This window comes from Neolamprologus brichardi, chromosome 1 (assembly GCF_056152115.1).
Source record: "Neolamprologus brichardi isolate AB-2024 chromosome 1, ASM5615211v1, whole genome shotgun sequence".
NCBI lineage: Eukaryota > Metazoa > Chordata > Actinopteri > Cichliformes > Cichlidae > Neolamprologus > Neolamprologus brichardi.
Genome location: NC_142104.1, coordinates 4,560,253 through 4,584,758, shown reverse-complemented (window position 1 = coordinate 4,584,758; position 24,506 = coordinate 4,560,253). Strand labels below are relative to the sequence as shown.

At 41.1% G+C, this 24,506-nt stretch overlaps 1 protein-coding gene across 2 annotated transcripts in view; it reads left to right on the top strand.

Annotated features, from left to right (window-relative positions):
* The window catches only part of mmp15b (matrix metallopeptidase 15b), a 42,667-nt gene extending 34,976 nt beyond the window's left edge, over positions 1–7,691 (top strand). For both annotated transcript variants that reach the window (XM_087842323.1, XM_087842380.1), the window contains exons 9-10: positions 253–371; positions 2,389–7,691. In XM_087842323.1, coding sequence (XP_087698449.1) covers positions 253–371; positions 2,389–2,897 — 628 coding nt within the window. In that variant the 3' untranslated portion in view covers positions 2,898–7,691. The remainder of the gene's footprint in view (positions 1–252; positions 372–2,388) is intronic.
* Positions 7,692–24,506: the final 16,815 nt, after the last annotated feature.

Below are 24,506 nucleotides of genomic sequence, written 5' to 3'. Positions count from 1 at the left end.
ATACTTTCTTTTCACTACCACGAAGTGAATGGTTTGACTTTGGCGCGTGAAAATAGACGCCCTGAAGGTTTATACGTGTACAGAACGCTCACAGCATATTAACTCACAGAACTACAAGTATTCTGTGGAAGCGGTACTGTGATATGCACTCTGTGCAGACCCAGCATGTAGTGTACTGAGGAAGACGTCTGCTCTGTTCTTGTTTAGACAGTTGATAAACAGTATCAACCTTCTCCCGCTTTCTGTCTTCAGGTACTGGCGCTTCAACGAGCAGTCTCGCTCAGCTGACAGAGGCTACCCGAAGTCAATCAGTGTCTGGGGAACGTCAGTGCCCTCTAATCCCAAGGGGGCCTTCCTCAGCGATGATGGAGGTGAGCGGTGTAGTTTCTGTGTATGTGTGTGAGAAGAGGGTCTGTGGCAGACTGAGACATGCCTGAAACAAAGAATCAGGGTGTGGTCAGTCATCAGGAGACGGGGGAGGGTGTGGGTGTGATTTTGAGCTGACATGTGAAATGCTTCTGGCTTTACTGTGCATTATTGGAGAGGAGTGATTCAGTGTGTTGACTCCTAGGGACGCAAATTTATAGTTTACGAGTTTCATGTAATTGAATTATTTTGAATTCTATTCTTGTCTATTTGAATTATTTTTTGCTCACTATGTGTTTAACTTGGTAGCTGACTTCTATTAACCCTTTAAAGCCGATCAGAGCAGCACGCTCCGTTTTGCGCAACTACTTTGAAATCCCGGTAGCTCTGCAACCATGTAAGCTAGCGCAATAATTTTTTTTGCATATGAAACCAGAGAAGTTGTACTTACATCTTATGCCATCAGCTTGTCCTCGGTCACAGTTTCCTTCCACATAAAAACTGCATAAAAAGCGCTTGCAGCAACAAAAACATAATATTCCAGAAACACGTTTTGCCGATCCAATCAGCTGTTCGTAACACTTCCTACGTTGGAATAGACATCAGCGCGAACTATCGCATGTCCGCCATTAACCTGCCCGAAACCAGAAGTGACGTCATTTTTGCGGAAATTTAGTTTTTTACCATCAGGGCCTCATGAGCCTATACTGGTGTTTTTAAAAGTTATCTTTGACTTTATGACTTTCTGTGTCGTTTCTGGGATGCTTAGGACTCATATTGCACTGCTGGAAATAGTTTATTTTGATGCATATGCTGCTTTTTTGCAAATTTGCATTATAATATTTATTTTCGTTTTTCCTGCGGTATATAAAAATTGGTGTATTTCAAAAATAAAACTATGAAGACACTCAAAATAAATTTCCTGTGGTGGGAAACTATTTTGTGCAACTTTTTTGTATTTACAGTTTTGAGGGATAAGCCTCTTAAATTTCTCTAACTAGAAATATATGTTAAAAAAGCAATTTTTTTGTAGTGTATTGCACTTTTTTGCAATTTATATAATTACTATGCACTTAATGCATACATATTATTAAAATTTAGACTGTAATGGTTGTATTGATGTATAGGAACTTGAAATGCTCCCAAAAATGGCTCCACAGCATGTAAAAATATAATATAAGCTCTGGCGGACTTGGTTCTATAGTAGGTCTTAAAGGGTTAAGAGTTGTTGTGCACACTCTTGTTGAGATCGTTTATGAAATCACTGATTTCATAAAACGTGTTGTCTTTAGTGGCTGTTCTTCAGTTGAATGGTGTTCAAAAGCAACATCAATTCATAAATAATAGATGAAAACTAGAGCAAAACTGCATACTTTATAGCACACAGTTTGTACTTCCACCTCTTTGTTGATTAAGAGAGTGCAAACAGGGATTCTTCACCTAATTGCCTCATTGAAGTCCCTCAGCTTGTTCGTTTTATTGATTTTAATACTATAATAATCCAAAAAAGGTGATTTTGAGTTTCGCTATGATTGGATTTATTGAACATTCTGGGTGGGGAGTTCTTTTTCTTTGCAGATATGTTAGAAATAAGCAATTATTGGACTGACAATAGCCACTTGAGTAATTTTAATTGCCTCAACTGAACACAGAGAGAATTTAGAGTAAAATATTGAAGTTATTAAAGCAACAGTTTGACTTTTTGATAAATATATCAATCTTATTTTTTTGCCAAGGGTAAGACAAGAGGCTCAATATAATTTCGATTTTTTTTTTTTTTTTAAATGATCATGTTAGCGTAGCTCAGTATAAACCTTCAAATTATGGAGAAACCACCTACTTCTCTCTAATGGGGAACAAATACAGACTATTATTCTCTCTAAGATGTACAAATATGTTGTTTAATCTGTGCAGCTGTCAGTTATCTGGTAACTCTTTAAAGATCTCCCAAAAACTCTAATTATTCTTTTAGTCATGCTTTAACATTCTTTGTGGGCTCATGTTTTCTTCATTATATTTCAGCATACACCTACTTCTATAAGGGTTCCAAGTACTGGAAGTTTGACAACCACCGTATGAAAAGCGAACCGGGCTATCCAAAATCCATCCTGAGAGATTTCATGGGCTGCAGCGTGGACCTGGATCCCGACAGAGACACGGACACGGACTCGGGCCGCAAATACCCAGATGTAAGCCGCCCGCCATTTAACCCCGACGCAGGACGCGACGGCGACAAGGGCAAAGACCGGGACGGAGCAGATCGCGGGGGAACGGACAAAGACAAAGGCTCAGACGGCGACAAAGATCAAGACTCTCGCGAGGGACGTGAGGAGAAGACCAACGAGGTGGATGTGGTACTGAAGGTGGACGACAGCCAGGAGCGGACCATGAGCATCCTGATGGTAACCATCCCACTGGTCCTGGTGCTGTGCATCCTGGGACTGATCTATGCCATCATCAACACGCTGCAGAGCAAAGGGGCGCCGCGCCTGCTGGTGCACTGCAAACGCTCGCTTCAGGACTGGGTCTGACCCCCGATGTTAGGTCTTTGAACGCTGAACTTGATTTAAACCTTAGATGCGCCCTCCTCCTCTAATCTAGCCCTCTTCCCAGTGATCCATCTGTCTCCAGTCTCTGTGGCTCCTGCAGCTCTGTGGTAGTAGATCCATGCAAATACTGTAATGATACATAGGCACACACAAACTAGACGCGAGCGTAACTTATGTCTTACATTCTCAAACACACACAGACACACACACACCTCTCTAACCTCCTCCTGTCTCCCATGGTGCTCTACAATGCAGTGACTGTAGTCTATTTATATGAGAGAAGTTTGCACATAGTTTTGTTCTTTTTGTTTTGGTTCATTTTATGTGACTTTTTTTGTTGTTGTTGTTATTATTACTTCTAAACCAGGAAGGCCGGTCTATTCTCTCTCACATCTCCGCTCCGCCCTCCTCCTTCCCCTGATCGCCGTAGGGGCTTTTTCCTCGCCGATAACCCGACATCAGCTTATGCTATCTCAGTTGCCACAAAAGGAAGAAATTCAAAGCATTAAAAAGATTTGTAGACAGACCACAGTGCTTCAAGCGGGGTCCAGAAGGGTTCTTTCCTTCCTCTCGTCAGCTCCGTGTTTCTTATCTTTCCTTTTCTCTGCAGGCGAATCTGTGAAGAGGTGTTTTGGGACCTGCAACGAGCTCAGATATTATTTTCTTTGACTCTTCTTGATGGTGATTAGGGTGTGATTGTAAGTCTGAAGGTTAATTCAGAGTTCAGATTGTTAGTCAGAGGAGGGCAGGTTTGTTTTTAAATCATTAAATCTTATTGTTGCAGTCTCTCCTATTTATGTTAATAATAGCTCTGTATTCACTGTGAGATCTGAGAAGGTTACGTGTATATCAGTCAAACAGGGTTTAAACAAACAAGATAATAAAGCCAGAGCTGTGCGGCTATTACATACTTTTAATTTCTTGTAACCTTCCTGAACATATTATTTATTTAGACAATGCAAAGTAGTGAAAAAAGACATTTTGCTAAGTATATGATACAGTAGCCTAAGACTGACAATTGGCTATTTAACTTCATTGACAAACAAATCGATGCACTCTGCAGACACGCAGTGTTACTCTATGTCTGTATCCACTTTTGTCTCCGGAAAAGATTTAGTTTTCCAGTCCGGCAGCTATAAAAGCTTTTAAGCTTTTCAACCTCACTCGTGTTTTTATGCCAGTAGACAGAATTAACCAGCAACACAGTCACATGATTCTATAATCAACAGAGAGAGCGGTCAGTTGGTTTTCTGTCCGTAAATTAAGATAAGATAAACAGAATATTAACTTCCACAGTGTTTTATGTTACTGTCACGTTCTCTGCGATTGTCTCACTGAGGTTTCAGGCCATCATGTAGTCATTTTGATATCAGCCCGTATACTTTTATGATTACATATATACAACATAACAGATAGAAACATTGGCACTGCGAATAAATTAACCCTTTAAGGTCAGATGACTAATGCCTTCCATATCTTGTGTTCACACTGATGGACAGTAGGTCTGCCGTCTTTCTTTCCCTTATTTGGAAGCTTGTCTTGTTAAAGACCTCTCTGGCTGAAAGGATAAATAGACTATAAAGGGGACCTCTTCCTTTAGTTCTCAACTGTGGGGCTAATTCTCAGAGATCCTCTTTTATGTCAAAAATAAGACCCGTCCTTTGTGCCGTGAAGGAGATGGACTAATAGTTAATGAACAAAGTCAGCTCTGTGAAATAACACAGGAGGGAGAGCATCTGGGTGTGCGAGAGATATAAAAGGCGGAAACAAAGCATTCACGGAGTGCAGCTCGTCTATCATGCATCTTTTACTGCTAGTATTTTTTAAAGAAACTTCTGGGATGATATGCAGTCTTACTGTAAGCACCAGGGTGGGCTCAGGCCACGAGGGCTTATGTGAACACAGACTAATCCTCCTCATCAAATAACAGCAGGTGTGCGCAAATGCCGTTAACCTCTAAACTAAACTTTGACCTTACTGAGTCAAAACAGTCGGCTTTCGTTTCATCTCTCGAGAAGGCATGCACAGAAAATTGCCTCTTTATTACGCAGAGTTCTCAGTCTTTGTCAGTGCATTCAGACACACATTGGAAAATTGGTGTAAAACGGTTGCTACGCTGATAAAGAGTCACGAAAGGCTAAAACCAAGTGTGGTGACCTTTTAAAGTCAACGTTTTTCTTAATGGCAGCAATTTATCTCATCGTGATGAGTTTATGCCTGAAGATAAGGCATAAAATGAGTGTGTGAGTGAAAGTGTTTAGAGGTTTGATTTCAGACATAAATTGGAGGAAGGTTTATCTGAGGTAGCATTTAGAGCTAAGCTGCCACTCTGACCTGGGGGGGTGGGGGGTTGGCTCAGCTCACACAGCTCAGGTTACACAAACGGGAGGGTATCGAGAGTCTGAATTTCTTGCAGCTGAGAAAAGGAAAGGGGGGAGGAGGACTGAGGGAACGCGCCTGACCTCGGCTCCCTGAGCTTGCAAAGTTTAGATCTCAGGAATAAGGAAGGGTGGGAAGAAGGAGGAGACAAAGAGAAGAGGGAGAGAGAGTTGGCAACAGCCCATGTGACCCAGATTCCCTTGCAAGTTCAGCAGCAGTGCTGGCCAAAGAGGAAACTTTCGCTTACAGTAGGTGACGGGCCTCGTTTAAGAAAGCTTGTAGTTTTGGATAAGCACATGCATGCTTTAGAGCCTCCTTATTGGCAGCATTCATACTTAATTTCCATGGATCCAGTGCTCATGTCAGTGCAGGTGCAAAGCCATTTCTGCCTCGGTGCCTTTTAATAAAGTCACATTTCCACAGGTGAAGAATCAAATATTATAAAAGATGTTGAATAGTAGTTGGGGTCATTTCTGTGTTGCGGATATTATGGCAGACAGTCATGGGAGAATTTTTCTGTAGAACATTGTCATATCCAAAACAATGTTTGGTGCCAGCTTTTTGCAGTTCTTGTCATTTTTTGGCTGAAATACATTAAACTTCTAAACTGGGCACCAGCACTCTGTCCATGGATAAAAGTGTAAGTGCTTTGGCCTAACCTGATACTGCTGTTCTGCTAGGCCTCCCACTAAGAGAAGATAGGGCAAAGTGAGACACCTAAGTAGTCAGACCTGAAGTTAACAGGATACCCATACTGAAAGGAGGAAAAGGAAGAGCAAACTCAGCCGTCACCAGAAGTCTGGAGATTGATCTGAGGCAGGTCGATAGCAGTTGCCAGGAAACGGTGTCCCGTGTCCATCCCTCATCTCCTCATCGTGAAGCTTTTGTGGGGAAGGAGGGGTTGGCGGACGCAGCTAATCAGCTTTAAAAGCACTCCCTCCCCCTCTCCTCTACTGTCCTGCTCTTCCATTTGGTCCTTCAGGCACATCAATGAGCGTTCAGACAGCCCAGCGTCTGGACAGGCTCAGAAAGTGCCTACTCATTGCGTGAGACACCCAGTTGTTTATGGAGTTCTTCTTTATTAAGCCTCCTATTCTCCTCTATAACCTCCAAACAAAGAGCCCACAGGGAGTTGACCACTTCAAAGCTAAAGTAACCACTTAAAAAGTCTGAAAGAGAGGTCCAGTGCACCTGAGTTTGCGTCACGCAGAAACACAGTTTTGGTGATTCAGCAGTTTGAGCGATTTTCTGTGAGGGGACACCGGCGGGTTTAATACAGTTTATTTGTCTCAGGACACCAAGCAGAAGAGAAGTATTGAAGGGTTAGGAAGGAGATCTGTCAGGGCTGATTGATGCCTGTTTGTGTGCATGTAGAGGTGTTGAGTTAATCAGCCCTCCTCTCTATAAGCTAGGCCTGTGTTCTGACTGTAAATCTCCCACACTCCACGTCTCTCCACGCTCGGCCCAGCCCTCAAAGCCCGAGGGGATCATAATAAAAACAATGGCCTTCTCTCTCACTCTCTTTGTCCTCCCCCTATTTTCTGTCTCTCTACATACACACTAACACATTATTGTCACACACAGCAACGCTTGCTGGTAGATCCACCTCCTCGTTCAGCAACTTTTAACACGATTTGCTTTGATTTTCGTTGATGTCACGTTCAGATTCAAAGCTTGCAAAAGCTGAAGTTCATTTTGAAGTGCATACCCTTAATGCAAGTTTTAGGTAAGGTTAGGATATGCTGATCTCAGTGTGAGCTTTCATCTCTCTCAGGATGTGTTTCTGTAAAGACTGCACGTTAAGCATTTCTCATTCAACCCTGATGTTTTGTTCTTTTTAATGAACATCTGTTAAAATCTCCACAGTCGGTCTGAAGCCAGGTTGTATTGTAGCCGTGTCTTCTCTCTCCACACAGTGTGCTTTTTAGCTCGCAGCTTCCCACCGTCACAGTGTATCTCTGCACTGCCTAATCACTGCAAGCTTCAAAAAGTCGTTGCATCAGCCCTGTGCAAAACCCAAACTCTAGGAGGAAAAACAGATTAATAAATAACGAACTAAAAAAGATTAAAACAAAATCTGTTGGACTTGACAGACTGTTTTCCTGTTTCAGTTTGTCTTGGGTTAACTTTGTGGCTTACAATGACTCCAGCCAAGGGGATTGTGGGTTGTCCAGATGCTTCTCTCTTTTCCCAGAGTGCATCTCAGCTTGCTCTCTGAGCCCATCCACTCTGAAACCACTCATCTGAAATCACCACTCGGCAAACCCGGCCGCTCAGCTCGGGAATGAAACAAAAGCAGCACCTGACAAATGACTTTCAGCATCCGTCTGCAGCGGATCAGCTCTCGTCGTGCTTCAAACAGACACTGAAACTGTTGAGTAACTTAGGAAAACTGTTTCCATCCACTAACTGCAGCTACTGTAGAGAAGAGTATATTTTGAAGGATTCAGTCACTTCTGTGCTGACCATCGATAACGAACCATGGCATCTCACAGCATCGCTCTTCATTACTGCCGGAGTAATGTTTCAGTGATTTTCTGAAAAAAAAAACAAACAGAAAAAAAACCCTGTGTGGGACTAGATGAAAAAAAAAAACCTCTGTTTGTCTTTGATCATTTGTCTTATTTTGATTTGATTTGTGCATATTTTTCTCTCCAAACTTGATTTGTTTCTGTTAATAACATTCCGATTATTTTAATTTTGGGGGGTTTGGTTGTGTTTTTATTTTCTTTAGAAAATGTAAGATTTTATACATTTGTGTTGTGTGTTCACCTCTAGTAGAGTGTGTTAACAAGCCATGCTGGACATGTACACATTAAAATTTTCCTCTGAAAATATACAAATTTGTGTCTTTGTTCTGTTTGCGTAGTGACTGCGGCAGCACAACCTACAATCCTGCACAGCCGCATACAGTACGCACACCCTCTACTTTCTTCCTGCGGTGAGGTCACTGTCCATAGGGCCTTGCTTCCTGTCTCACACGGGACAGGCAGCACAACGGCCTTATGGGCCCAGGGAGGGGAGGATGAGAGAGGGGAGGGGGGCATGGCAGATTGCCAGGAAACCATGTGAGCAAGAAGGAAGTTAGCAAGCAGTTTTTAGAGGCCCTATGAAGCCGCACAGGCAATGTTGTCATCACACAGAGAGGAAATTTCATTGTTCAAAGCACCACAACACAAACAGCAGAACTGCAGCCTGACAGCAAACTTTAATGAGATATTTCTGTGCAAGCAAGTTGTCTGCAAGACTAAATAAAGTGACACCTACTCTCATTCATGCAGGTGTAATTGCCCCAAATTCTTGCTACACTCAGAAATAAAAGCACCTTATTGTACCTTTAGGGTTACAAAAGCTTGCCACAGAAGCGGTACTCCCTAAAGGACTGCCATTGTACCCAGTGGCAACTTCCAGAGCTGAAAAATAAAACCAACTGTCAAAATCTGCAGTTTCTGGCATTTAACTTGAGTCAGTCCCAACAGACTAAAACACCCAATTAAACTGTATCAAATAGCAAGTTTACAGCCTGTTACAAAGAACATTTTTGACCTGTATGAATAGTTTCCCACTTTATATCAACTGTGCTATCAACTTTTTGCTATCAACAGTACATTCAATGATGATTAACTTCTTTGTAACTGCTTTAATTAACAGGTGTGCCAAAACAACGAGCTGTACAATAACTTATTGACTATTTGATGGCCCGTTGGGAGTTTTTTAAAGGGGAGGTTTGTACTTCAGACAGGGCTGGACGGGACACAAAATCAGCCCGGGCATTTTGACTAGAGACCGGCCCACCAGGTATTAAAACCATAAAGCCTTTTAATGAAAACAAACACTGTTGTGACAGTGATGAACAGTCTTGTTGGTATATGTATGATTTCTATACATTTTACATCAGATAAAAACTTTGGTTGTAAGATTCAGATAATTATTTTTTAAAAGCGAGACATTTTAAATGAGAAAAAGAAAGAAAAGTATTTATTTGTGCCCCCCTTTTCCCTACCTGCCCCCCTGGCACAACTTTGCTAGACCCGCCCCTGCACAGTTACCAGCTGCCAGCTACATAAAAAAGGATCCTGGTGTTATTTGTCTCTCAGAAACAGTTCATAACTTCCCTTCAACTCATTCATGTGACCTAAAATGTAAACCTGTTTCTCCCTCACCTGTTCAGCGCTGATGATTCAGTAAGGACATCTCCTGGTTTCATCTTCATGTTTCCCTCTCACCAGAAATACAAACCGACATCATGACCAGCAGGTTTACAGCTGTGGCTCCAGCAAACATCAACTAATACTAGCTGATGTTTGCAACAACAGCTGACCAAGCTTAAACGTGCTGCTGTTGTTTAGCGCGACATCCGCTGGTTTCCGCTTTCTGGCGCAAAGTGGGCGATAAACAAACAAGCGAGAAAAGCCGATCAGCTGATCATTGATCAGTTTCATGATTGAAGTAGCAACAGGAGGGGGAGGGAGAGAGAATGAGAGAAGAAGAGGCAGCTGTGCAGCAAAGACACAGTATAACTCCACCTTTGTGTCTTTTTCATTCTAGCTGAAGTCCGGGACAAACTGCGTTCCTTTTCAGCTCAATACGAACCGCATAATATTTTCTCTGAGTATGGACATTCCTTTTTTACCAGACGATTGGCAACTCTACTAACCAACCTAATGAATCAAGTTCACTATCAGTAACATCATAGCACCAACCCAGCTGTATAGCAACTCTGTCATGCTAGCTAGTACGCAGTACGAGTTATTGTAACTGACTGTAAAAAGTCAGCACAACAAAAATAAACTCCACCTAAACTTGGTTTATATCTGACCCAGACAGACTGCAGGTCATAACTTCTTACCTGAAGTTCAGTTCACCTGAAACTCAGACGGGCAGCCGCCTCGGGTCTCTCTTCCTCCTGCCTCCCCTTTTCCTCATCCAGCTCCACCATATCCACCACCAAACAACTGAGTTATTTTTACATTTTACACATGGACCAGCATCTGGCCAATCCACCACCTTTCATTGTTTATGCCTTAGAAAAAAGAAGAAGAAGAAGAAAAAAAAGACAAAGGCCCATAAAAACGAAAAATCACCATCGGCCCACCAGGTAAATGCCCGGTATGCCCGATGGCCAGTCCAGCTATGTTCGTACCCTTAACATGACATACTATTTTAACTCTTGTAGTTTGTACTTCTAACAAACTACAAGTGTACGAACCTTTTTGTCATAATTTTGTACCTTAATGTACAAAAATCTTCTCAATTAAAGTTTTATTTATCTCACGTCTGTACATAAGAATTTAACCTGACCAATCGACATATTTGCTGTGCTAATTTCTGCACCATTGTGCTTCCAGCATACACAATAGAGCTTACAGTATGCATGAATAAACAAGAAAGCTATAAATTCTAAAAATCGAAGAGTAAATTTGAAATTTTACTAAATTTCTTTTTGGATTTGGAGTTTCTTTAGTTATTTTATCCTAAAATATTGAAGAAGTGTCACGGTTGATGCTGACCAACCGTGGGGATGTGAGGAAGGACTCTTTAATGACGACAGTGCGTTTATTTACAGTGAAGTAAATAACCAGTACACAATACATCCCCGTAGCTCCCTAGACTCCCGTGTCGTGTCTCACTCAAATGTCCATGCTTGTGCTCTCTGCTCCCGTGTTTCCGCACGCCCCGTGCATGCTGTCCTCTTCTGCTCCACGTTCCTCCTGCAGGGAAACAACAGAGGCAGCCGTCAAACACAACTCCCGCGGACATACACGACCTGCACGCCACTACACTAGCCACACACTAACTCAATGATCGAGGAGCTCTCAGCTACACCCCTATATAGCTCCCCCGACGAACCAGATCAGCTGCAGGTGTGTCAGGTCCTTAGGCGTGACCAGCCACCTGGCAGGACACACCCACCAGCCATGAAGACTCCTGTAGACCAGTGCTCAGCACACACACGCACAAACCCACAAACCCACAAACCAGGAAGACGAGGAACATCAGCACCAAAAATACACATGTCCATAACTCCTCAGAAACCCTGGGTCACTCAGACCCAGGACCCTGACAGTAAGCAGTGTAAATAGGCTATTCAGCTTTCAGTACTGGGTAATGTACATGCACATTTTCATACTTGAAAAATGACACAGATTGACGTCCTGATCGGTTAGTCAAGATGTTTCAGGTGAACACTGTGTCTCATACAGTAATCCAGAGTGAAAAATCTATTCAACTGTTGGATGTAATGTTACAAATGTGTAAAGATGACATTAAATCCTAAAGGATATAACCAATAAATAACCAAAATATATACAGTTTTGGGAAGGTTACTTTTAAAATGTATTCCATTACAGAATACAGAATACATGTCTCAAAATGTACTCTGTAACGTATTCCATTACGTTACTCAATGAGAGTAACGTATTCTGAATACTTTGGATTACTTAATATATTATCATGCTGTTTACAACTACATGAATGTACTATTGCTGTGATTTATTACTGTTACTGAAGGTCCGCGGCTCCGAACTGTAGTAAAGGGACCTCTGGCTAATACGGTGGGTTCGTGTCGGGCTCGTAGCCGAAAACTAGCTTTACTTTGTTGTCTGAGTCAACTTTGCTAGCGAGAGACAGAGAGAGGCGTTGAAAGGCTGCTCCAACAGAACTTATTGTTTTTGGAGGAAAACACGAACACGGTGTACAGTCGAGTCTTAATAGCTTACTTACAACTGGGCTCGTCAGGCACTCTTCTTGGCTGCAGTGGTTATTATTATATTTACATGCTTCCAGCTCCCGTTTTTGCTCGATGACAGCTCGTACTTTTCCTTTTTCTCCCTCCCTCGCTCACAGACACATAACGGGTATGGCAGTCCATTCTCCCTGCAGCACGGACTACACTGCCTATGATGCTACATTCTTTAGAGCTATACCTGTAGCATTCTGCCTATTAGCTTAGCACAACAACAACAAAAAGGCCTCTCTCACCCAGGAAACATGCAGAGAAAGAGTCACCCTGTAACCATGGCAACCGTAACGCTGCCGCCTGGAACAACAGAACGTAGCTGTCAAACAAAACCCAAACAGGCCTGACCCGCCACAATATGAAACAGGGAAGTACCGCCGTGTAATCCATTTATTTCAACAAAGTAACTGTATTCTAAATACCACCTTTTTAAACGGTAACTGTAACGGAATACAGTTACTCATATTTTGTATTTTAAATACGTAACGGCGGTACATGTATTCCGTTACTCCCCAACGCTGGATATATATCAACATTAGTGTGTATTGTTTGCTTCCCTGTCCTATTATTCTGCACCTGTTTCTCCCTCCTTTGTTGATATAGGCTGTGTTTTCTCCTTAGTGCCATTGTTCACGTACTCAGTACTCCATAGCATAGCACAGATTCCTCGTGATAGGCTTCTATGACCTTGTTTTCTTGTTATTAGTATTATTATTATTATTATTATTGATTTTCTTCCTCTGTCTGTTTTTTCTGCTTTAGCATGCCAGCCAATTGACTGCTTGTGTAGCAAACCTTGAAATCCTAATGGACATATTCTGTGACAGATGTTATTTTCCCTGGTCTCCTGAGTTGGGCAGAGTAATTTTTTTCTGCGTGAAATGTTTAAAAAAGAAAGGTCACAAATGGATCCTTTAATTTGTGAAAATGCCAACAAATTCAGTGGAGATGAACACTAGTCTCTACTTTTAAATGGCATATCTACTGAAGTTATCAAACACTCAAACACGCCAGCAGAAAATCAAACAAAAAGTTCCTTTGCACTCCCGGACCACAGTGGCTTCATTTGCAGTCATTCTGGCCGCCTGACCGATGCAAAGCTGTAACCGTGTGTGAGAATTCAGTGTAGTTAGATGTGACAGCCACACTCTTTTCATCATCAGCTCGCTTCCACAAAGTCTGTGTGATGTCGGATTGCGCCTACATGAAAGCAGAGCGAGTCACTGTCAAAGTGAGGTTATAGGTTGCTCCATCTACTGCACGCTGGATCCAGCAGAACACTCTTTCTTGTGTGCTCCATGTGTCAAAGAGCAACTGTGGAAAAGACTCGGGCCTGATTCATGTGTAAAATCAACTCATTGCAATGCTGAGTGAAATATCTGGCTCTCTAGCTGGTTGTAAGGTCCCTTTTGGTTTTGGAGCATTTTTGATGCGTGTTGAGCCTTTAAAAAACAAGTTTGTGGGCAAAGCAAGCTGAAACATATTTTAAAAAATGTGAATAATTTTAATATTTAGTAAGACATCACTTTGTAAACAAGCAGCTTTATTTGTGCATGTCCCGTGTGTGCGTCATATTTGAGTGTGGCTTGCTTTCTGCTGTGTTTACATGCTTTTAATGCTTTCCTGCTGCGTACATAAAGTCCAAGGATTGCTCGTTAAATCTGTCTGCCACAGTTATCACCTGGTACACCCTGCGGAGCGCCGTAATTACTTACAGTCATCTCTTTCCGCCAGGTGGAAATGTAACTTTGCTTCAGGCCCATGAGACACACATGCTTACAGGACAGGAACTTAATCAGTAACAGCTACAGTTACTGGCTCTGCTGCAGGAGTCTGATGGCGGTGCCACCTGTTTAAGAGGACTTTTACTGGCATACACCCGTTGGGCATCCTGATCACATTGGCTCATCTGTGTGTTAACAGATTCAAATGTAGTTTATAATTTCAATTATATATTATTTTCCTTAAAGAAAAGGAACATCGATGCTAAAGCAAACTTTTCACGGGGAAAAAAAGCACATTTTCAGCAGCATGACAGGTAAGTGTTTTTTAAGAAGATCTGTAATCACTCTGCCTGCTTTCCTGGGTGTTGGGCTACTTTTCTTTTCTTTACATCACTAACAGTTTCCCAAGTTGTCAGTCTCAGTACTAACATGTAGTCCAATCACCTTCTCACATGCCTTGTTTGAGCCGATCAGCCTCTGCTTCGCATGGTTTAAATCTGTGATTTCTGCCATTCACCCTTTCCAACTCTCTTTTATGAAACCCACCTCCTCCTCATCTCCCCCTCAGACACCTCAGCCCGAGCTCTACTTAAGCCTCAGTCTTCATCTTCACCACCACCAGCGTCTAGACTGTGGAGGGGGATTCGGTTCTGCCATGATGGGTCATCGGAGTCTAATCGCCAAACACATTAATTTCTCTGCCTCATTAAATCATGTTCAGTTTTCCAAGTGATGTCTCCTTATTAGAATCTCATCTGTCAAAGGTTTACTGAAGTTTATTGAAGCAACTGTTGTTAAGAGTTGGCACTGTAAAAATAAAACTGAATTGAACTTAAATCTAGGTTTTAGGTGTTTTTACTGGCAGGTGGATGCAGATACAGAGAGCTTTAGCCTGAGCTGGACTTCTTGAAGGCTTGCTGGAGTTTTTAAAGGGGGACCTATCACGTCTACTATGCCCAGCGATATTTTTGCATTCTTTTCATTTATTTTCTAGTTTAAAATAATCTTTGTTAATTTATCATAGGTAGGGATGGGTACCGGTATCTTCTGACATAAACGGTAGTAACCAGACCGAAAAGCAGCGCACATTTCGGTGCTTTATTTAGGTGCTTTTTTTCCCTGCGATGTCATACATTTTGGATTCCAGCCAATCATTTTACGTTTCCGAGGATAGTAGGCGGGTCCAGGTACGTACGTTCTTTTAGAGCAGAGCTACAGATTAAAAATGCCCAAGGCGAAGCGGTCAAAGTCTGGCTGTACTTCACAGCAAAAGATGCAAACTCAGCAGCTGCAACAAGTGCTTTAAGGTGATACTGTGATACTGTCAAAGGAGGTAACACCTCAAATCCGATGAAACACCTGGTGACGCATAGCATTTTGTTAAAAGCGTTGTTAAAATGCGCCGTATTTGATAGCTTGCTGCGAGACCTCACACCGAGCACATCTTCTGCGGGTGTGGTGCCTGTTATCGGACCCGGAGTTAGCAACATCCCCCAAAAACCCGAAGAGGAGAGTCCTGGCCCCTAGCCCTGCCAGTGTAGCAGAAATGATGAGGATGATGATGCAGCAGCAGCCGTTCTTCTCTGCGTGAGTAGCTTAATGTTGTTCGTGTGTAATTTACGTTGAGTAGGCTAACCACGTTATTACATTAATGCATGTAAGGTGAACTAGCAAACACCATCATAGCTACATGCGGCTGTCTTCTTGTTTGATGGCAGATACTCCCTTCACCCTGGCCAAAAAGGCTAAAATGACCAAAGAAAAAGTGGAAAACAGTTAAACATGAGAGGTTTTTGGACAAAGTTTGTGTTTTTTCCATTGTTTAAGCACTGCTTCCAGCCAAGAGTGATACCATATATGCCCCATAGCTGCAGAAAAGGCTAACATTGTTATCTTTTTACAAAAGAACAGCTGAACATGAGAGGTTTTTGGACCAATTTTGTGTTCTTCATTCTTTAAGCACCAGTTTGAGCACCGTTTAAGCACCGGCACCGTTTCAAAAGTACCGGTTTGGCACCGGTATCGGATAAAACCTAAACGATACCCATCCCTAATCATAGGTCTTAGTGCAGCCTCTGAGTGTAACCACAGTCTGTAATGAGCAGGTTTAGCTCCACTTCCTTTTGGGCCACACTCTCTTTGAGCCAGCTGTCCTCCTATTGGCTGCCCCTCTTAAACAGAATTCTTTAGTAGCAGGTGGGTTGGGATTCTGTTGTGCCATCCTGTCTTCTGATATCCACTCACTGACATGTCACTGATGATGCTTTAGTGTCATGGTCCTAAGGTTTTTCTGATAATTTTGGAGTTATTTGTATTTTTATTGAATATATTTGTGTCTATGATGATCTTTAGGTTTCAGAGTCATTTCAGTTTTGAATTTAGTTAATTACTATATAGGGGAGACCGGGGATAGTTGTAACGTGGGTCAGTTGTAACACTTCCAATTTCTCCAATCAGGGCTAAGTTTCACATGATGTGACTCATCCTGTGCATGCCCAATTCAGAACTGCTATCACATGTGAAAAATCAGCACATTTTGTCAAACACAGACAATTTAACACGAAAAAAAGTAATTTGTATGCCAAAAAGTACGTTTTTCTACTTTATTTCAATTTCTAATAGCATTATCTGCTTTGCAGTTAAACTCATCAAACTTAAATTATGTTATTTGCATGTCTATGGGGATATATTCTGTATAGATCTTTAGTGCTAATGTTTTAGCCGTTGGCTGTAATCTTAGCTAGTTCATGGCTATAGGAGTCTGGGTCAGTTGTAACAGCAACAGTCTGGGTCAGTTGTAACAATAATGCAGATGTTAAACTTACCACACTATTACTTTAACTTATATTAAACAAGTTGGGGCAACGACATCAGCAGAGAGAGGTTCACTGGTCGCTTTTGTATATGCGGTTAATGCCATTGGCAACACAATTCCTCCACTGTTTGTGTTCCCACACATACATTATGCAGACCACTGTGTCAGAGATGGACCAGTAGGAAGTACTGGTAGTGGAAATAAATCAGGATGGGTGCAAGAAACAGATTTCCTCATCTTTCTGAAGCACTTTGCAAACCACACCAAGGAAAGCCATGATAAAAAGTAATGGAATTGCGATGCTGGTGAACAACCACATTTTTTCAGTTTCATTGTTATGTTCAAAATTGGTGCAAGAGTTGTAGGTTATAATGCCCACTGAGCCAACGAGGCCAAACTAAAGGAAGACCAACCAAAATTAATGAAATATTCAGTTGCAGAAAATTCCATAATTTGTCTTTTTTGGGGGGTTGGCATATGTTCAAAAGCTAGATTTCTGCATTCTGTCACACACACACATAGCTACATAAATGGCTCTAAGTGCATTCATGTGTTGAATAAACAAAGATTACATGTTGTTTTGTCAGTACCCTTATTTCATTGTGTTACATTTCACCCCAGGATATGTTACAACTAACCCAGACTATGGGGTTAATTGTAACATTTCACTCTTTATGTTTGAGGCCATATCATGGGTAATTGTGCTGCAGAGAAAATAGCTGCACTATTTAATAGCAGAGACATGTAAATACTTTGCATTACATTTTGAATCCACTACCTTAAAAGAGCTCCAATTTACAGACAGAAATGTCAAAAATGTTACAACTATCCCCGGTCTCCCCTACTTTTATTTCTTTTCTTCACATTTATCTGCACATTACTTCACATTTATCCCAGGAAAGAAAAATCCTACTATACTTACATACAGCCCTTGTTGTAAAGTATTGTGAAGAAATGTAATATGGGTGTGTAATGCACTAAAAATCCAAAGAACAATGTACTTCGGCTTATTTCTTTAGGTGTGACATAACTTATTTAGATTAGCTGATTAAATAAGATGAAACTTTAATGAGGCTGGGGTAAATCTGCTGCGGTAGATAATGAGATACAGCAGGGGAAGATAAGAGCAGACCAGATGAGCGTCCATAAATTAAGTAAAGCCATTTAAGCAGGCTACAACAAAAGCATCAGGCATGTACAGTATGCAACCATATTAGGAAAAATCCCCCAATAAAATACATTAAGAGAAACACGAGATAGAAAAACACAGCATATGCAATTTCAAGCTAAATGAAGCCGAAAAGAGTTGCATTCATTTTGTTATGCCGAGAGCTTTTTCAGAACATCCACAAAGGATAAAAAATGCTTCAGCACAAGAACAGCTTCCACTCCTGCCCTCTGTCACATCTCCTTCCCTTCTCCTTTGATGTTTAACGGTGAAGTAATGTTGAGGTAACATCTGGAGCTGTAAAACAAAAAGTGTAAAACAAAAATGTATTATCTGTTTCTTCTGTGTTGGTTTTTTGGGTTGCTGACACATGCGCAGCATTGAAACCTATCCACCAGACTTCTACGAACTTCTTTCAGATAAACACAACTCTCTGGAGACACCTGGAGATTCCAGCTGTCCCGGGCCTTGGACAGGTCACCATTCTATCACAGTGCCAACGCTGGCAGAGAGAGGCAATCATTAAAACTTTGAAATTACCAGTTAACCTAACATGCAGGTCAGTGTGCTGTGGAAGGAAGCCGTAGCACTCAGAAAGAACCCCCTGCATGCTTTGACCTTCTTGTTCTGAGGCTACAGTGCTGCTGACTGCGCTGCTAAAATGATGAAACACATTTTTGTTTTTCTTTGAATCATTTTCATTTTTAATAAAACACATTTTCTATCCAATATTCATGTTTTGCCCAACAAAGGCTGCCAACCTATGTCCACAGTGTGCTCTGCTGCCTCTCATCCTATCCCAGTCTTGTTACCATATCCTTTTATTTAATCCTTTTTTTCTCTGCCAGAAATGTTTGTAGCTGTTTTTTCTATTTACTTTTTAAAAGTGTGTATATAATTTTAAAACATACTATACCAGGCCATTAAAAGGAAAATTGAGTATTTTACTCCTAATTTTACTACACATGCAGAAACTGTGGACAAGATTCCACCTGAAGGATGCTTACACAGTTGGCGTATTGCTATTTAGAGTCTCGCAGATGAATCTGTGCAGTCACAAAATGAAATGAAACTTGGACGTTTGCAATCAAACGGTGGCTCAAGCAGAACACTGGCAGAAGAGTTTAATCTTAAATTTAAACTTGTTCAGGAAGCTACTTGTAAACCAGCTGCAACACGTTCTCACTCCCAAAGCGTAACATTTTACGCTAGTGGAAACCTATTTCAGTTGTACCTCCTATAACCTAATGATGCTATCAAACCAGTGTTTATTACATTAAATTTAAAAAAGAAAAGCTTACTTGCCATAAGAGGATCTGTCCTGAATTATCACTAAAGCTCGTGATTTTGTATGATTCCCCAAAAGAGTAGTCTGGGTTATATAATTACTGTAATTAAGCCAAAACTAGACTTTGAGCCTAAACTGAGACATTTACTCAGCATGTACCTGTGAAGGATTTTCTATTAAAGCTTTGTGCTTGACATGGTGTGGGGATTTGTTGCTGTGTTTGCTGCTGAGGCAGAACATCTGGACTCCTTCATGAGACCACATACAACACCTGGATGCGCTTATAAACAGGCAAAGAATGTGTGAATTAACGTGCTCACACGCAGGTGAATGGGTATTTTAAAAGCTCATTTAGCAAAGCAGAGCTTGTGGTGTAATGATAGATAATTATACATTACTGATTTTTATTCCTCTATGTATGCCATTTATGTTTTTTTAATGTAAGGCTACATTTTTCTTTACTGTCCATTACAGAACCGTTTTCTCAGCTGTCATCTTCGCACAAAGAGATTATTAAACTAAATTATGACAACCAGAAAAGAAAAAAAAAGATTACAGCCTGTGTTGTTGATGTGAAGTGACATAAAATGCAAGTTAGAATGTGCAAAAATGCCCTGGGGGCGGGGCTATGGCTCTACATCCTCTTGCAGACCATTACATAGGGAAACCATTTGAATACAAGCGCGCCGATCCACACAGGTGTGCACACGGGTGTTCACTGTTTGTAGACTTAAATCACACCTTTCTTGGCTGCTACTTCAAAGCACATTGTGCGCTGTCGGTCCTGCGTGCTGCACAACAACATTCAATATTTAGTGTTTACTGCTGTTTACACTTAGCTAGATTAACGTGATGGTGTTGTGTATAATATGTTGCTTTGTTTTGTTTTGTTTTTTTTGCTTGTTTTCTATTCTTTTTCTCTCAACAGGTGATCCCGGAGATATTTTTTTTCCCCCCCTTTCTCACTGTCCCTCTCCCCTTCTGTTTTTCTTTTCCTTCCTCTTTCTTTCTCCCTTTCCTATCCCTCACTCATGTCTGTCCCGTCTGTAACAACTGAAAATAAAATAAAATAAATAATAAAAACAAAGGTCGATCAAATGGACCAATACGGCAATGCCATGATGATCCATTTGGCAAAATAAATCCATTGGGTATCCTTGTTGGTCTTCAGACAACAATTCTGACGGCTAAAGAACCAAATGGGACAGGCAAAAAAAAAAAAAAAAGAATGTGCAAAAAGTACATGAAAATCAAGAAAAAGTGAAAAACAATGAGCGTTAGAGATAATGAACATGTAGGTTTGTGTCTTGTGGTGCTGACACTGCTGCAGTTTTCCACAAGATTTCCACCGTTTGTCCATTTTTCTTTCCTGAGAGAAATTTTTGACCTCATCTCCACACCAGATGAGTCCAGAAGACAGATGAGCTTCCCACAGTCTCTTGTGTTTTTAACTTTTCTTAACCTGCACACAATCAAAGCAGTAAAGAAGAAGAAGAAGTGAAGAAATGATGCTCACTTTAGACGACTAATTTCTTCCTAATGACTTAATAGGACAATTAAACTTTGTTTAGATGAAAGAGTAAAATCTTGTGCCTTTCCCACAGGTCATTCTAGTTATTATGGACTTACATCATCGTGTCCTAGATAAACCACAATCTGTCGCCCTGTAGGTTTCACTTACAGCTTTAAAAGGGGAGATATCTACTTTCTACATTCAACTCATGCATAAAAATCCACTGGGAATTACAGCAACAGTCTTGGGACGACTTACCTGGTCATTGCATTCTCCTGACTTTATATTACTGTCTTTATATAACTGTCGAAACTTTTTATTACATCCTGCATCAACTCTGCAGTGGCTGATGTGAAATTCAGTGCAGAGATGTGCTCTGTGAAGCTGAGATCGCAAAGAGGAGCCAGATGAGGTGGTGAGAGTTGAAGCAAACCTGCTCCTGTGTTTTACTGTGATCTGAAGTTTCCCCATCTGTATAATAAAAACTGCATCTGTGTGAGGATGTGCGCAGCCGATCTCTCTTATGCACAGCATTAGGAAGTGTATGCGGATAATGTGGATGCTATCATAACAACTGGCAGGAAAGCTCATATAATTAAGGAATGCAATAAAGTTAATGAGGAAAACATCACAGGGGAGACAGACGTATACCTGTGTGAGCGATAGTGCAGCGTGCTTGTATCAAAGAGCAGTCTTCACAATACAAGAGAGGTGGGCTGATGACGAGCAGCAACACATTTCAGTTACATCTAGGGTCTGAAACGATTCATCAAAGCAGCAGTTAGTTTGGCTTCTGTGCTCAAAGCTCATCTCTCCCCACAAATATGATGCACATAGAAATTGGGGAGTGATGAGTACACATCCTCCAGAGCCTAAAAGTGGATGCTGGGGCGGTGGAGGGTTTGAAACAGCAGGCAGCGATGCGGAGCAGCTGCACCGCTGAAGTGTGAGAGGAGAGATGGGAAATTCTGCAGCTTAAATAGACTGGGTACCGTGTACAACACAGTCTGTGTGTGTGCAGGTGTGTGTCTGTGTGCACTGCTCCTACATTACCAACACTGACTGAGATTTGCTGCAGGCTGGCTTTAAGTCCCAAATCGGCCATGAGTGAATACGTCTGAACCGGTGTTCTCAAAGTGCGGCCTGCGGGCCAGGGGCCGCCCCGAGTGACGCTTTGTGCAGCTTGTGAGTGAATAAAAAATAACTACGCATTTCATTCATGGCTCCCTTCATTCATTCATTCGATTCAGCAATGCAGCATTGTAGATATTCATACATACTAATCTTTCTTAGTCCTCAATACAGCTTACGTTACTTTTATTACCCTGAATAAATTACTAGTTTGGGAATAGTTTTGTTTAATGTATGCATACTCAGAGTCAAAAGTGGTTTAATTGGTTCAAATGATCAGAGCAGCAATTTCCAAGTAATCAAATTGCAAAGTAATAAAATAAATAAAATAACTAAAAAAAACTTTGCATTTTGGAAACTCTTCAGTGTTGGGGTGTAGTTCTAGATCCTTACACATTCAATGCATAAGACATGAGGTGTGAGCATGGCACATAAAATATATGAGTTTCAAGTTTCCCAGTTAATGAACTGGGACACGCAGATTCATACTTGTGGCTGCTTAAAGATCTCTTAACTAAGCTGTGAAGCTGAAACACAGTGGCAGGTTTTGGAACGTATTCACATCTCTGACAGAAACAGGAACATGAATAGCATCTTTCTGCAATGTTGCTATAAAATACATGTATTAAGATTATTGCTCACTGGAAAATACACCGGATCGTTTTCTGACCCCCTATCTATCTTTTTCGTTCTCTTCTTCTGTCTTGTTATTTTTGCGGGATGTTATGGTTAATATGGCTCGATGGGTTGATTGCCAGAGTTGATGCCAGTTCACTAATCAGTCTCTGTTCCCTTTGAGTAGTAGGTTGGGAACTTGAGGCTCAAAACCCAACATGCATGCCATGCAGCAGTTATAGTCACACCAGGCTGGATGTATGTGAGTGTGAGTCACACAAGTGTTTGTTTAGCTTGTTGAGTCTGAATGTAGTGCAGAAATAAGCCAATCTGCTGTCTAAATTCCTGGACTTCTGGACTGACTAGACCAAAGAGTAGCAGAACACCTGCTACTCTTGTTTAGTTTTCAGAGTGTTACTGATGGAGTCCTTCTGAATTAATCATGGGACTATTATCTGTAAGTGTGGAGTTTCCAGCATATCAACAAAAAACAGGTGCTTAATCACTCACTTCAGTTTAGATGACTTTGAACAGCAGTTAATGTGGTAGGCCCTCCACACAAATGCTTAAACAAAAAGTGCAAAGGGGTCAGATGGGAACTGGGTCATTGAGTCATCCTGGAATACACAATTAACCGAAGAGCTGCTCAAAACTATCTCCATCCATAGCCTTCAGAAATGTGTTCGGACCTCTGGATTTCTGTTGTTACTCTTTGTTCTTCTGTTGTCACATGAAAACAGCAGCTTCCAATACAGACTGTAAATGCATGCTAGTGTTTGTTGTAAGGGTGTGTATTTATGGCAGCTTATTCAGCTGATATTGCAGAAAACACATTGATGTGGACACACACAGATACGGTGAGCATCTGGACACAAGATTAGTTTATTGTTTTCTGAGCAGTCTAACAACTGTTAGGGTGGCACCCAGGCAAACACACGCATACACCTTTATCTGGAAAAACACTGCCGCCCATCAGGGCAGGGACATCTGGAGTTTGACGAGTCCATGTTAGTAGGCCACACAGCAGGAGTGGGAACCCCTGGTCCTGGAAAGGTATTTGAGATGCTGTCATGTTTTCCAGGCAGCTGGAGCAGGAATGGTGAGGGAAACAAACAGATGCCAAAATGGAGAAATTAATTAAAGGAGTTTGTAAAGGAGTTTGAGAAAGTCTAATGCACCAAGGAGAAAGGAACTTTAAACTTTACCAGTTTTTCAAAAATTATTTTCTCTATTTTTAAACTTTCTGGTTTAGGATTAGATGGTTAGATCATTAACCAACCACTCAAATACATCTACATCTCTATATATGTATGAATCAACATGTCTCCTGTCTTTCTAATATACCATTAATATATAGTATTAATGGCATATTTCTGTCAAAATGCTAAATGTAGCACCTGCAGCTAGTTTGATCACGAACGCTTTATTGCAGAGCCACTAACTCATAAAAGAGTAGTTTTGTGAAATGTTAATGTTTCTGTTTAGATGAAATAATCAGTTTCATTGTCATTTCTGCATGTTGAGCTGCTGCGAGGCAGCGATTAGCATAGCGCTTGCATCTTTTTCAACCAGCTTGCTGTTTAGCATAAAGGCATCTAGTCTTTATGCTAAACAAAGCTAAGCTAACTGCCAGTGGCTCCAACTTTATACTCAGATTATGCACAAGTTGCTCCATTGGTCACTACTGTAGAAAAAAAACAATGCAGCAGCCCAATTGCTCAAGGGGAGCGAGGGCTCAGAACCCATGCATGTCTATAGAGACAACTAGAAATCATAATAATCAGTGATAATGTTACAGCTGTATTATGATACAGGATACGTGACAGCCAAAGACAAATTATTTGGCTCAAAATCTTTTTTTTCTTCAGTGCTTCTGCATATAAGATCTGTAGAAATCTCTATGCACTAAAGATCTGAACAATGCTGTGTACCTTCACTCTCTTCTGGGGCTGTAAGTCATAAGTTTGACCTAGATTTCATGATCAAACTAGGCCACCTTATTGCCTCTAAACAGATTTAACGGATTCCACATAATTGAGGACTACTGATATGGTGACATAGCCACTGACAAATCAAATTTTCAATACCGATAATTGTTAAAATGGTACTTTAATTACAGAATGAATAGAGGATTTTGGTGCAGCACTGTGGCACAGAATATATTGCTATGCTGTCATGTTAGATATTAACTAGTGATGTATATTATTATTATTATTATT